The 13,307-nt window shown below is 36.2% G+C and overlaps 1 protein-coding gene across 1 annotated transcript in view; it reads left to right on the top strand.

Annotated features, from left to right (window-relative positions):
* The window catches only part of ZBBX (zinc finger B-box domain containing), a 101,299-nt gene that overhangs the window by 953 nt on the left and 87,039 nt on the right, over positions 1-13,307 (top strand). Inside the window, exons 2-3 of the mRNA XM_045851774.1 lie at positions 3,747-3,860; positions 7,256-7,346. Coding sequence (XP_045707730.1) covers positions 3,747-3,860; positions 7,256-7,346 — 205 coding nt within the window. The remainder of the gene's footprint in view (positions 1-3,746; positions 3,861-7,255; positions 7,347-13,307) is intronic.

Genomic DNA, 13,307 nt, shown 5'->3' with positions numbered 1-13,307 from the left:
ACAAAATATTTTTAAAAAAGATGTTATGTTGAATTTCCTTTTCTCTGTAAGAGTACCTTCTGTTCTAGATGCATTCAGCCAGAGCCAAGCAGTTCTGGGCATCATGGGAATTTTATGGCATGGCAGGGATACCTGAAGGGTCACTATGCTGTTTGCCCTTGCAGCCATTGAAAGTCACTGAGAATTTCCAAGATGTTTCTCTCATTTATCACTAGGGCAAGCCAGCATGTGTGGGGAGACTGCCACTTTGTTTATTCATTTATTATGTATTTATTTTAATCCTCACCTGAGGACATACTTATTGATTTTTTTAGAGAGAGAAGGAAGGTAGAGAGAGAGGGAGAGAAACATCAATAGGTTGCCTGTTATATGCACCCTTACTGGGGGCCAAATCTGCAACCTAGGCATGCACCCTGACCAGGAATCTGAGCCACGGTGCTTGGGTTTTTGGATGACGCTCCAACCAACTGAGCCACACTGACCAGGGCCAGACTGTCAGATGCTAATTGTAGTTTCTGATGTCCCTGATCCAGATCAATAGTCCTGCGGTTATTCAGTGTCTTCAGAGCTTTCCTAATTCGCCATTTACTGTAAAAGCATTGTGTAAACTGGAAAATGTTATAATACAAATTTATGGCATTATCATGATAAGGATTACCATTTTGTGGCGGGGAGGAGAGCAATGCAATTGATAGTATTACCAGTCATCCCTTTTTATGCAAAAAGACAAGGGGGCATGCATTAGTTGATTTTAGTGGTATGTTTCAAGTCTGTGTGTGTATACTTATAAACATTCATCCAACAAACTTTTATTAAGAGTGATAGGGAATGGTGGATTCAAAAGTAGAAAGTCACAATATTTGCCATCAGGTACAATAGCTTGTGGAGAATGTGAATGAGTAAAATGGCATTTACAATATAGCACAAACCACAACAGGACATGAAAGCGCAGGGGTCACGAGATCTTGGCCCAAACTGCTGGGGTGAGGTTAGGTGTTCTCCCAGCAGTTAGTTGGGTGAAACTTGGGCAAAGGCACTACACAGTTTGGGGACTTCCACACATATCCAGCTGGCTAAGATTTACAGAACAAAGTTGGAGAGAAGGGCAGGGTCATATAGATGACAAGCTAACTTGTATACCACACTAAGGAGTTTAGAATTTATCTTGGATATGAGGGGGAATCATTATTTTCTGGCCTGTATGTCTCCCTGATCCACTCCTGATGCACAGCCCATAAAAGCTAGGACCGGAGCACCCACTCTATGGTAATTACTTTGGAGTTCCCTTTCTTGTCCTTTTCTTATCCCAAGTTTATTTTCATTTGACATTACGTTAACGAATGTCTTTACATTTGCCTCACATTTTGATGTTTTCCAACCCCCACTACCTCTTTCCCGGCCCCCAAATCATTCCAATAGGTTGTTTTTGGCCTTTGGATTTGTTGTGATGATATGGTCTCTGTAAGATTGACCTTAGTTTTTCCTCAGTGGCGTTGCTGCCCTGCTGGCTCTGTGTCCAAAGCTGTCCCCAAAAGGAAGTCTTTGTCTTATTTTAGACACATGCAGTCCCACCATAAACTTGACCACTTGGTCAGTGGGCCAGTACTTTTTTCCCATCTTACTCATTTCCTGTACCACAGTGGGGACTTCAGAAACATTAAAACATTTTACTCATTTCCTGTACCACAGTGGGGACTTCAGAAACTAAGCAAATGATTGACATAGTCATATTTGTGCTTTCGAACTCTTCCTTTGGAAGCCACATGGAAAGTATTGTAGGCCCTTGAGACTCTGGATCGGGAGACCCTCTTGGGGACTACTCCTGATCTGTCCCCATCCCACCCCAGGGTGATCTGTTTCAGGAAATGGCATCACATACTCCCAATCACTCAAGTAAGGAACCTGGGATTGTCTTAGACTTTTCTTTGTTGCTTCCCTTGGGCAGTAATCTATTTCTGGTCAGTCTCCAAGTCCAGTTAATTCTAATTTCTTACATTCTCAAATGTTCACATTTTTCTTTACTGTCTCTGTTAAGATATTTAAAACTGGTTCCTGTGATTCCAGGCTGTACCGTTGTTTAATTTTCCATTATGCAGCCAGAGTGATTTCTCTAAAAAGCAAGTTTGATCAATTCTCTTAAAATCTCTTAATGATTCTTATTGCTCATTACCTATATGGCTGTTTGTGATCTTGCCACCGTAACCCTCAGAAGTTCCATTCCAGCCCACTTTTTCCATCCTGCACTTCACTCCTGGTCACGTAGAACCTCTAGCTCCTTGGCCCATACATCACTCTTTTTACTTGTGCCTACACATATCAGTAATCCTGGAATACTGCTCTCACCACTTCCTCGACTGGCTAAATCCTTTTATCCCTTAGGGCTCAGTTCAGGGATTCACTTTCACCAGGAATTGTTCCTGCAGTCTCAGAGGCTGGGTGTGAGTGTGCTTTTCCTGTATGCTCTGAAACATCCCTGTGAATCTCCTGTGAGCTCACCATCATGCTAGAGTTCAGCTACCTTCATGCCTGTCTGTGTTCCTGTCTGTATTGGAAGCTCCATTGGGTCTCATATCCTATTACCTACTTCAGTGATTTTGTGTAGTAGGGGCTGAATTACTATTTGTAGAGCAGATATAATGAAAGTAATGCCTCTCTGCCAATATCTTTGCAGCTTCTCTGAATCTTCCGGATGACCTTTGCCTCCTATCATTTTTTATATTCTCTCTGAATTGTGTCTATTTAGGGACATATCTTTGACCCACTTGCCCTTTGGTGAATGCTCACCATCTATATGAATTAGTTCTGATTATCTATTATTCTTAATGTAGTTCTTTGCTGTAGCACACATGGGTGCCCATGCTACAGGTTTAGAGTAAAGCACTGATGTAATAATGAATATGCAGTTTAAACTCATGATAGACCATAAAAGATAGACAACTATGTTGGTTTAGACCTACAAAACAGTTAGTGACTAATGCTGACTAGAGAACACAATTGTAAAATGAAGAAAATGGCTTTTGTCAAAAGTTTATGAGCTTCAGATATTAATATCAAAATCTCTTGCACAAGACTCTATAAGAGAGCTCTTTTCTCTTCTCAGAAAAGGTCTCTTCTTATTGCTTTTCTTCAGTGGAAAGATTTGGTGATATTTGGCTCAGTTCCCATTTGTTCTTTTTTGTGGCTTCTATACCAACACCTTTCATGGCTGTTTTCTCCAGGCAGGTTCTGCTCTTTTATTTTTTTTTAATTTTTGACTGTACATTCATGACATAAAGGTAGAAATTTACTGAATGTTTAGCAAAAATATGCACTCTGCTTATATAGAAAAAATCATTGCTTAAATACTGTGCTTCAAACTACTTGAATTCTTAGAGAAAAGATAGTCTAAAAATTAAAAACATAAAATTTCCTTTGTTTTCCATTGTGTATCATAGATATTAATTCACATATAAAGGCAGAGCTCATATATAAAGTGAATTCTGATTTTAAACCTCTAACCATGCAATGGGAAAAACAAAAGTCTAAGAATTGAAGAAATACCTTGTTTAAGGAGAATATTAATAGAAAACAAATGCTAACTTTAGGAACCATATTTCAAAGAAGGACAAAGAAAGTAATTAAAATATGTTATCACTATTTATTGTTCATAATTTTACTTAAGAGAAAGGGATGATATGAAATTATTTAGCCTTTATTTTGTTTGTTTGTTTATCCCAAATGAACATTCTGCCTTTAAATCTCATCAGAAATGCTCGAGAACTGAGAATGGAGAAAGTACAGCTGGAGTTGCAGAACCAAGAGATGGAAAAGAAATTACAAGAGTTCCAATCAACAAAGAGGAAAGACAAGGAAGAAAGAGAGTAGGTGACATTTTTAGAGAACTTTAGAGGACTAAACTGAATTATGTAAAGGACAATTTTAGATACTATTGTCATTCTTATAAAAATCTGTCCTGAAAGATAATTTCTGGCTTTTCTTGATAAACAAGCAATATTAAATTTTCCAATTATCATAAGATTTTACTTATATGTGGAATCTAATGAAAAAGCAAACAAAATAGAAACAGACTCACAGATACAGAAAACAGAAAAAACTCAGAGACATAGACACACCAGCACGGTGATTACCAGAGGGAAAGGGGTGTGGGGAGAGAGAGAAGAGGGTACAGGAGGGATGAATGGTGACAGAAGGAGACTTGACTTTGGGTGGTGAACACACAATACAGTATACAGATGATGTATTATAGAATTGCACACCTGAAACCTATATAATTTTATTAACCAATGTCACCCCAATAAATTCAATAAAAAAGTCTCCTACTTTTTCTATTTGAATTTCTCATATAAGACATGTTGCTGCTTAAAAAATTACCATTACTTTTGTTTTCTGTGGACCTTATTTGCTCTTATATTTTCTTATTTCTCTTACATTTTTCTTCTGAATCAGTTATAGTTTGGAATGTTTAGGACCTCAATGCAGTATTTGCCCTTCTTATTTCTCTTACATTTTTCTTCTGAATCAGTTATAGTTTGGAATGTTTAGGACCTCAGTGCAGTATTTGCCCTTTGCTTTCATAAAATTGCCATCAACAGGAGATTGCCAATTAATATTTTGGGACATTTTTCTTTATTAAAGGACTTTTTGAGGTAGAAGTTTACATGTACACACATAAGAATCATTCAGACCCTTAAGTATCTTTGAAATATTTTTAGCAATGTACTTTAGCTTAAATTTTATGAGAACTCTCTAATATTATGCTTGCATATTTATATGAATTTTTACTGAGAATTTGGTTTTATTGTAAAAATAATAAATAAATATGATGCAAGTCTAGTAGAGCTGATAATTATATAATGGAAGTTATCTCTTCTTAGCTCTAAGCTGGTTTCCAGCCCATTTTGTAACACCACTTTTAACTACCAAAATTTTTTTTCACCACAACTGTTTTGTCTTTATATAAGGCTATGTATATGTGTATATTAATGTGTGTAACTAATGTCTTTTATGTTTTTACAAATATGATTATCTATAATTATATGTGAATTGATTCATATCCTACATTTCTACTTAATGTAAGTACTGTTGCCAAATCAGCACCAGTGATCTCATTTGTAATGGCTACATAATATTTCTTTGTGTGGATATGATAGCACTTATTTTTCAGATTTGCATTAAGTTTTCAGTGTTCTGTGATTATATATACTCCTATGAATACACTTATATATTTTTTTAGCTTGTATGTGCAAGAGTATCTATGAGATAAATTACTAGATATATATTTTAGGTCAAAGTATATGAGTGGTTTATGTATTGATAGACATTGGCGAAATTGTCTTTCCAATAGGCTTCAAAAGTGTGTAACTTTCTCCTATAGAAAATGAAGGTGCATGTTTCATGTGCTTTTGCTGGTAATAAATATTACCAGACTCTCTGTATATTAAATTTTGTTTGGTGCAAGAAGTGATGGTCATCAAATTTCTGTGAAGTACCATCTAAACATTTAAATTCAAATGTTTACTGTAGTTTCAGTAGTATTTATTTTGAAGCATAACTCTTAGAAAAATATTCATGACATACACACACCCTTTCTAATAACCAGAGTATTGGTTTAATTAAGGCACCTCAATGCTGTACATCATCTCAGGTGACAAAGTTTATTGTTTGTGTCTTGCTGCTTTTCTCTTAATGATCCAATTACTAGTTCTATTTTTTGGAACTTCACTGGTTTGGACTTCTCAGTGGATCACAAATATGTCTGTGAATCAGAGGTTTTGAAATCAGCTCTCAAGAGAGACTTTTTATTAGCCCTTTTATAAAATTTTAAAAAATATTCTAGAGCTTGACTGAATTTTTAGAATAATCAAATGCTTTTCTAAGGTCACACAGATAGTAAATGTCATGAGAACCTGCCACTTAGTTGTTAGGAAGTTAGAAGTCCAGTGTTCTCATCTTGGCTTTATTTTTTATTATCTGTGACCTTGGGCAAAGTTTTGTCTCATTATTTTTTTTAATGGGAATTGGACTCTCTCCCCTGTTGACTTCAAAAAAATCTGTGAGTCTCAAATAAAGGTGCTTTGAAAACTAAACTGTAAAGCTAAACAGGTGCCTTCTTTGTAATCTCTGTTACCATTCAGTGTAGGGCTAATTTGAAGTCTTAATAAGGAATTGATCATTTAATAGATCTGCTGAATTTTTTTTTGGTTATTGTTTTACCTGCTTTCTGTCTTTACATTTGTGGACCTTAGCTTTTAAAACTACATAACAATTTGTAAAAATTTCTATAAATCAATAAGGCTATATTTGGTCATTATAATGTCTTAAAATAGAACTCTTCATCTATTTGGACATTTTGTTTTTATTCATTTCATCTCAAAATTCCCAAATATGGTGGAGCAATGTGAGGTCTGTCTGGAAAAAGTCCAGCCATTGTTAATATAATGGTTTGTGTGGCATCATATAACCTGGTAGCCAAAAAGAGTGGACTGGAATGCACATGCATGAACAATGATGACTTCACTGTACTAGTCAGTGGGGGCAGTAGACACCATTGAGTGAGCATGTGCACTGTGTGGCTGTCACATACAAAATGTCTGAGCTAGTAGAGCAACAAGTCTACATCAAAGTTTGTATTAAACTTGAACATTCCTCTGTGGAAACTATTCAGATGATTTAGAAGGCTGCAGCTATGTACAACTGGTGACTGGCAGCTTCATCAGGACAATGCACCCGCTCATGCCTCATGTCTCATGCAGACCTTTTTGGGGCAAACATCAAATCACCCAGGTGACTCAGCCCCCCTAGAGCCGAGATTTGGCGCTCCGTAACTTCTGGGTTTTCCTGAAACTCAGATCACCTTTGAAAGGGAAGAGATTTCAGAGCCTTGATGAGATTCAGGAAAATACAATGGGGCAGCTAATGGTGGTTGAGAGAACTATGTGAAGTCCCAAAGTGCCTACATTGCAGGGGACTGAGGCATCCTTGTCCTATGTACAATGTTTCTTGTCTCTTTTGTCTTCTTCAAAAAATGTCTTTATTTTTCATTTTACATAACTGGATAACTTCTGGACAGATCTCATATTTTAAAGTTACTGAGGATATTGTGACACTATTAATATTTCATTTTCATTTTGTGGTGGTCTGTTACATGTTAACAACTGAATTTCCATTTCATGAAATCAGAAAAATATATTTGTTTTCATTAAAAGGAGAAATGTATTCAGTGGTTACATTTGACTTCTGTTTACATGTATTGAAGGTCAAGTGGATATTACTGGAAATCTGGAAAAGTGGGCAAATTGAGCACTCAATCACATAAAATGTCACAAAATAAAGGAAATGTTATTAAGGTAAGAAAATACTATTTGATTCTCAAACAACTTGCTAACAAGGATATATAAATTATTTTTTCTGATCTTACATTCCCTTCCCATTCTTAACAACTTTGCATACTATTTGATTATGATTATTTTTATAGGTTACACAGACCTTTCGTATTCAGGTAAGTTTTTGTTTCCCATCTACAAGTTGATTTTTAGAAATTCACTTTAGTTGAATTTTCTTAATGAATTTTTTTCTGTTAAGTTCAGTTCTGGTTTCAAGTACGTGAAATGGAATTGTATAGTTCTAGGTTAAGGTGAAAACTGTTATTTGATGTAACAAAAAGCAGTTCTTTCCCTAACTTTTCATTATATCACATTTGTTTAATATATTGATGTTCTGCTTGAATAGTAATTATTATTCATATCCTATTGATTCTATATGTGAAGAAACCCAAGGGAAAAAAAAACTTACAGATTTCCTAGCCATAGAATGGCTTTATTTTTCCCCTATGTATCACAAAATATATCATTACATTATATGCATGATTAAAACCAGATGAATGTCTTTCTGTAATGAAAACTTTTTATTCTGAATTCTTAAGCACAAGATTTGTGACTTTGTAATTTTTAACTTATTTAGGTTTCCCTTTTTTATGTGCCTATCATTAAACTTTCATTGGGCAGTTGCCATATACACACATCTCACTTGATGCTTCTAAAGTTATTGGCTTTGAAAAAGCATTGTATAGTTTAGTGTTGTTCTAGTTTTTTAATTTTTTGGATTAAACAGTGCATACTCTACTTCCCATTTTTTACTATCTTTCTGAGATATAGTGTTGCATGTTTCGGATGTTATTATACATATGATATACTAAAAATGCTGAGTCTGTGATTATTGACTTATCTATTGTTTACTAAGTGCCTCTTTGTCATAGAGTGAATTTTCCTTATTCTCCAGTAAACTCTTATCTATTGTAAAAAAACGATTCACATATGAAAATATTTATAGAAATCATCAGTATATAATTTTTGCCATAGCTATTTAGTGTATGAACCATCTGTGCTTGGGAAATAATAGTTTAGTTCTACACATATTTGAAAGCCTACTAGATGTGTTTCTAAGAAAAAAGTGATGAGTAAGTCATAATGCTGTCCCTACAATCTTCATAGCTGAGTTGAGGGTTGAAAACACGGGGGCCGGGGGATGCTGTGGACGGCAGGTGTAAAGGCCTCCTATAGGACAGGAGGGAAGGCCTTCAATCCCAGGCTCAGGAGTCTTGATCTTTTTCACTGGGGGAATGGAATTCCCTGACAGCTCTGGAGCAGGAGTACAGCAAGATTAAGATGATGATTTCTGATGGTTGATTTTGTTCAAATATCTAATACAGTTGGGACTTATATAGACAGAACACATGATATCCAAACTATTTTGATTATGCATCACATCAATAAAGAATATATTCTGAGCATAGCTTTGTACACATCAACTATTTATTTATTTATAACTAGAATTCATTTTTATATATTCTTGCTTACTAATATATCATGTGCACTCTAAAGCAAAATATGGAGGTTAATCAAGGATAATACAAACATAATAGATGTTTCTTTCCTTCTCTCTGATCTTTTCCTGAGCTCCCCCAGGCATGCATACATACTACTTTGGAAGACACCAGTATAGAGGCAGAGAGACTATTAAAAAAATCTAGAGATTCAGATAAGAAGAGTCTAACTTAAAATGTAGCAGAATAAATGTAAAGGAAAATATTGGACCAAAAAAGCAGTGATAAAAGAAAGGAAGAAGTCAAATATATAACAGATATTGCAGCCTGGGTTTGCTAGGAAGTAGAATAAAGAAGGCAGTTAGAAAAAAAGTTCTGGGATATTGATGTAGGCCTCTCCTCTCTCCCTCCCTCACTCTCTTCTCCCCCAACTTTACTGAGGTGTAAGTGACAAATAAAATTGTAAAATATTTAAAGTGTACCATATGAAAATGCAATATACATGTATATTGTAAAAGGATCCCCATGCTGAGTTAATTAATACATCTGTCACTTCACATCTCTCTCTTTTTTTTGTGAGAACATTTAAATTCTGCCCTTTTAGCAAATTTCAAAGATTTAGAATTTTCATTCGAATTTTCACATGTTAGTTGAAGCTGATAGAGTGAATTGGTTCCTAAGCATTTATAAAAAGGGGAAGAAAGGTATAATGGATAAAGCACAAGAAGGGCAGGTGTGAAGGATAAAGCTCAAAGTCTCTGGAGGCAAAGAGAACTTTAATATTTACTCACTGTCTGTTTTACGCTAGTCAACAGTTTAGCCACTCTTTCCGTTTTATCTCATTAAGTGCTTATGTCACTCTTGAAAGCCAGTTGTTATTTTTTTAGTTCCACAGATGAAGTAATTTACCATCAAAAGGTTAAATAACTTGCTGAAGGTCAAGTGCCAGGGCCAAGATTTGGAATACAGGCTTTCAGGCTGGTCTTAATGTAATTTGCCAGCTCTGCCATAAAGGGAGCCTGCAAAGAGAAAAATGATAGGAGTCAAATCAAAGCAATGTGATTTCATTGAAGAGGAAAGGGAAGGAGGGTACTTTTAAAACATATGGAGGAGTCAACATTGCCTAATACATTGTGTAGTGGACCCAGTTTTGAGTCTAGTTTTAGACCAGTGTTTCTCCGTAGGGGTCAGTCCCCACCCACCCCAACTTCCTGCCACCAGGAGACATTTCACAATGTTGGAGACATTTTTAGTTATTACCAGGAAAGGGTGTTTTGGTAATGGTAGTGTTGTAGTTGTCATTGTTTTTTCCTAAAGGTAGTGATGGCTTCAGGACAGGGGTGCTGCTATGCATCCTACGGTACATTGGACAGCCTTCATAGCCAAGAATTGCCCTGGCCAAGGTCAAGAAACCCTGTTTAGATGACATTTCTCACTCATTTTATTAGCTCTGTGATTTTAGGCAAGTTATTTGTCTTTGTGAGTTTGTATTACTATATTTGTAAATATGCATAATGGTGCTTTGTAACTACAGAGTTTTTGGCAGTGTGTGAAATAATAGGTGTGAAGTCAATTGTAACATTACCTGAAAATCAATTAAAATAGCTCTTTGTGGAGAATGGGAATTTCTAGAAACACTAAATTTGGTTTGATGATTGGGTCATTATTAGATGTAAAAGTATTTTCAAGTGGTTGAAAAAGAAAGGCAGGCGGCAGTGAATAAAGATTACCATTTCAGTGATTGTGAGGAAAAGGATGACTTCTCAAGGGCTGAAGAGCATCAAGGAAAGACTTTATCACATTGTTTTTTAGACTAAGGGAGAAGGTGAGTCAGTGTGTAGTTGACAGGTGACTCACAAAAGTAGAGTAAAGATTAAAGGTGGAAACAAGAGAGGTGCCAGTTTTGGGGAGCATAGTAAAGAGGTGGCTCATTAAGCAGTTCTTTACCAGGACAAGGAGGATGTATTTTCTCTGAGACCAGAAAGATGGAAGAAAAAACGAGTGGCAGTAAAGGTAAAGTTTTAGAGGTTTTTATCTGACAGAGTGAAGCAGAGGAAGCTGTGGAAAACTCCCAATGGCAAGACTTCAGCATTCTTAGTAAATTTGATGGCAAGATCACCTGCCAGATTAAGGAAGAAAACTGGGGTAAATTTGAATTTTTTTGGAAGGGAGAAATTTGGGATTAGACACTGTGGGTGACTGAGGATTAGCACAGATGGATACATACATTGTGGAAGAGCCACAAGAGCCCATTGGAGTTGTTCAGCACAGATTTGTAAGGGACCCAATTAGTATTATGTCATCGCAATGCCAGGTAGGCATGGGAGGTTTAAGAGGAAGGAGGTAAGGTGATTATGGTTAGCACTGAGAAATCTGACTTTGGCATTTTGAAGGTGTGGCCATACAAATACCTGCTTAGGTTCCAGGTTTGGTCATGATGGTAAAGTGGCTGAAGAGACACTTGGTAGTTCATAGTAGTCAGCATGTTGAAGGGTCTTCGGCCTCAGGATGTCAGGTGGACATGGACACTGAAGTCTCCACAATCATCCCCCAGAAATGTAATGAGAAGAAATACTGGGCAGAGCGCTGACCTTCAGGTGGATGAGGATTCTGGATATTGATAAAGGCAGTAAGTGGATGATGAGGACCTTCAGCAGAGGCAGCTGAAGATATATCTTATAAGAGCAGTATTGAAAAGGAACAGGGAAAAAAAATTCTTCTCCTGGTTAGTGAAAGAGAGTAGAAATGGATCTAGTTTCTCTGGAGAGTTCTGTGGAGGAGGTTGTGTTGGAAGAAAGGTAGGTCCAGTTCATGTGAACTTTTGGAAGAGATATTTTTAGGAAAGGTCCAAGTTAAATGACTGTTTCATTAGTGCTCCATCAAATGGCAGGGGAGCCTGGAGAGAAGGACAAACAGTAGAGAATGGCAAAGGTCAAGTAGCTAATTAGATTAAGAATGAGACTATTTGAAAAGGTAGCCTGTGGGAGGAGTGCAGGCCCAGCATGGGGGATTAGGGCATTGGAGGGAGTTTGGAGGCATCTATGAATACCAGGGGGGCAGAGGATGACAGCATAGTCTGAACCCAATGGCCCAGATGATATGTTGGTGTGGTAGAGCCACTAAGCGGCCCTGGTCCCTGATGGCACACCTTCAGCATCTGCTGGTGGAGGCGTAAGTGGTTTAATAGGGCATAGGCTTTAGTATATTGAATTACTGATATTTGGATATACCTATGTATGCATATATGTACTTATAGCTATATATATGTGCATATTTGTGTATATACGCATGGGGGCAGGGGGTGTGTGTGTCCCTGGTCCAGCCCTACTCTACCTTCAACTCCTTCCCAAACAGATAAAAATCAGACTTAGGAAGAAATTATATTTTCTGAAAAAAAAAAAGCAGCTAGCAGTTTGTTCACTGAAATATTTTTTTGTGCAGCTTGAGTTATTTTAAGTAAATATGAGCAGGGAAGTAGTATTCACGATACTAAAAACAAAGTATAAAATTTCCCTAATTTTCCTAATAATGGCTTCAGTTTGCTTTAGCAAGTCCATTCTGCCCTGGTAGCCTGTAACTACATTGATCATGTTGCAATACAGATGTGTCATTAAGGTAATAATATAATTACCTTATAATTACCTTTATAATTTGGTTATAAAAATGAGATTAAATTATTTGTAATTTGTAAGTTTAAATGTAAAAGTGTGATTTACTACAAATTACTTATTTCAATTGTATTTTCATTTTTTTTTTGCTGTGTTTGGTACATAGCATCTGAGTAACTACTAAAAGAATATGAACAACAAATGTCCTTTTGAAGCAAAACCATGAGATTCACTGAAAATAATTAGGTTCCAGGCATTTGGTACAACCACAGACATAGAAGCAAAATTGTTCTCATATTCTCATGTACAAATCGGGCAATTGAGCATGCAAATTGAAAATTGGAAACGAGGCGTAAATTGACAGCATCTGTGTAAAGTGCCTCTCGTCCGTGTTTGTTTGTGCTCTTTGCATGTAGGTTTTAATAAGACCAGGGCAAGTGTGTGTGATTGGTGAGTCTGTTTTATTTCTTTAAATCTTAAAAAGCCCAGGATTTTAAGTGAATGTTTATCTGAAATACCTAGCAGTGAGTCTTAATTACCCATGTATATCTATATTTCTGGCTACAACTTGGGAAAGTCAGGGATTACGAATAATACATTTGAAGGTTAAATTTATGACCCTATAACACGTGGTTCTCTAAACTGAACAAATAAGATAATAATATTGGTTCCTTCAGGTATGTAAGCAGAGTGGCTCAGTCTAAATTCAGTTTAGAATCAGTCTACACAAATGTTTGACTTTGTGCTTTTCAGAAAGATCAAAGATGGAAAAGCCTTTAATACTTAAATAGTATTGCTTTCCTAAAATCTTTTCTTGATGATATATAATAATTTTGTTTAACAAATAATTTATGGCATGTTTAAAAGACTGTTTTTTA

The sequence above is a fragment of the Phyllostomus hastatus genome, unplaced genomic scaffold, assembly GCF_019186645.2.
Source record: "Phyllostomus hastatus isolate PE091 unplaced genomic scaffold, TTU_PhHast_1.1 phas_contig_86, whole genome shotgun sequence".
NCBI lineage: Eukaryota > Metazoa > Chordata > Mammalia > Chiroptera > Phyllostomidae > Phyllostomus > Phyllostomus hastatus.
This window is presented reverse-complemented; position numbering and strand designations above follow the sequence as displayed.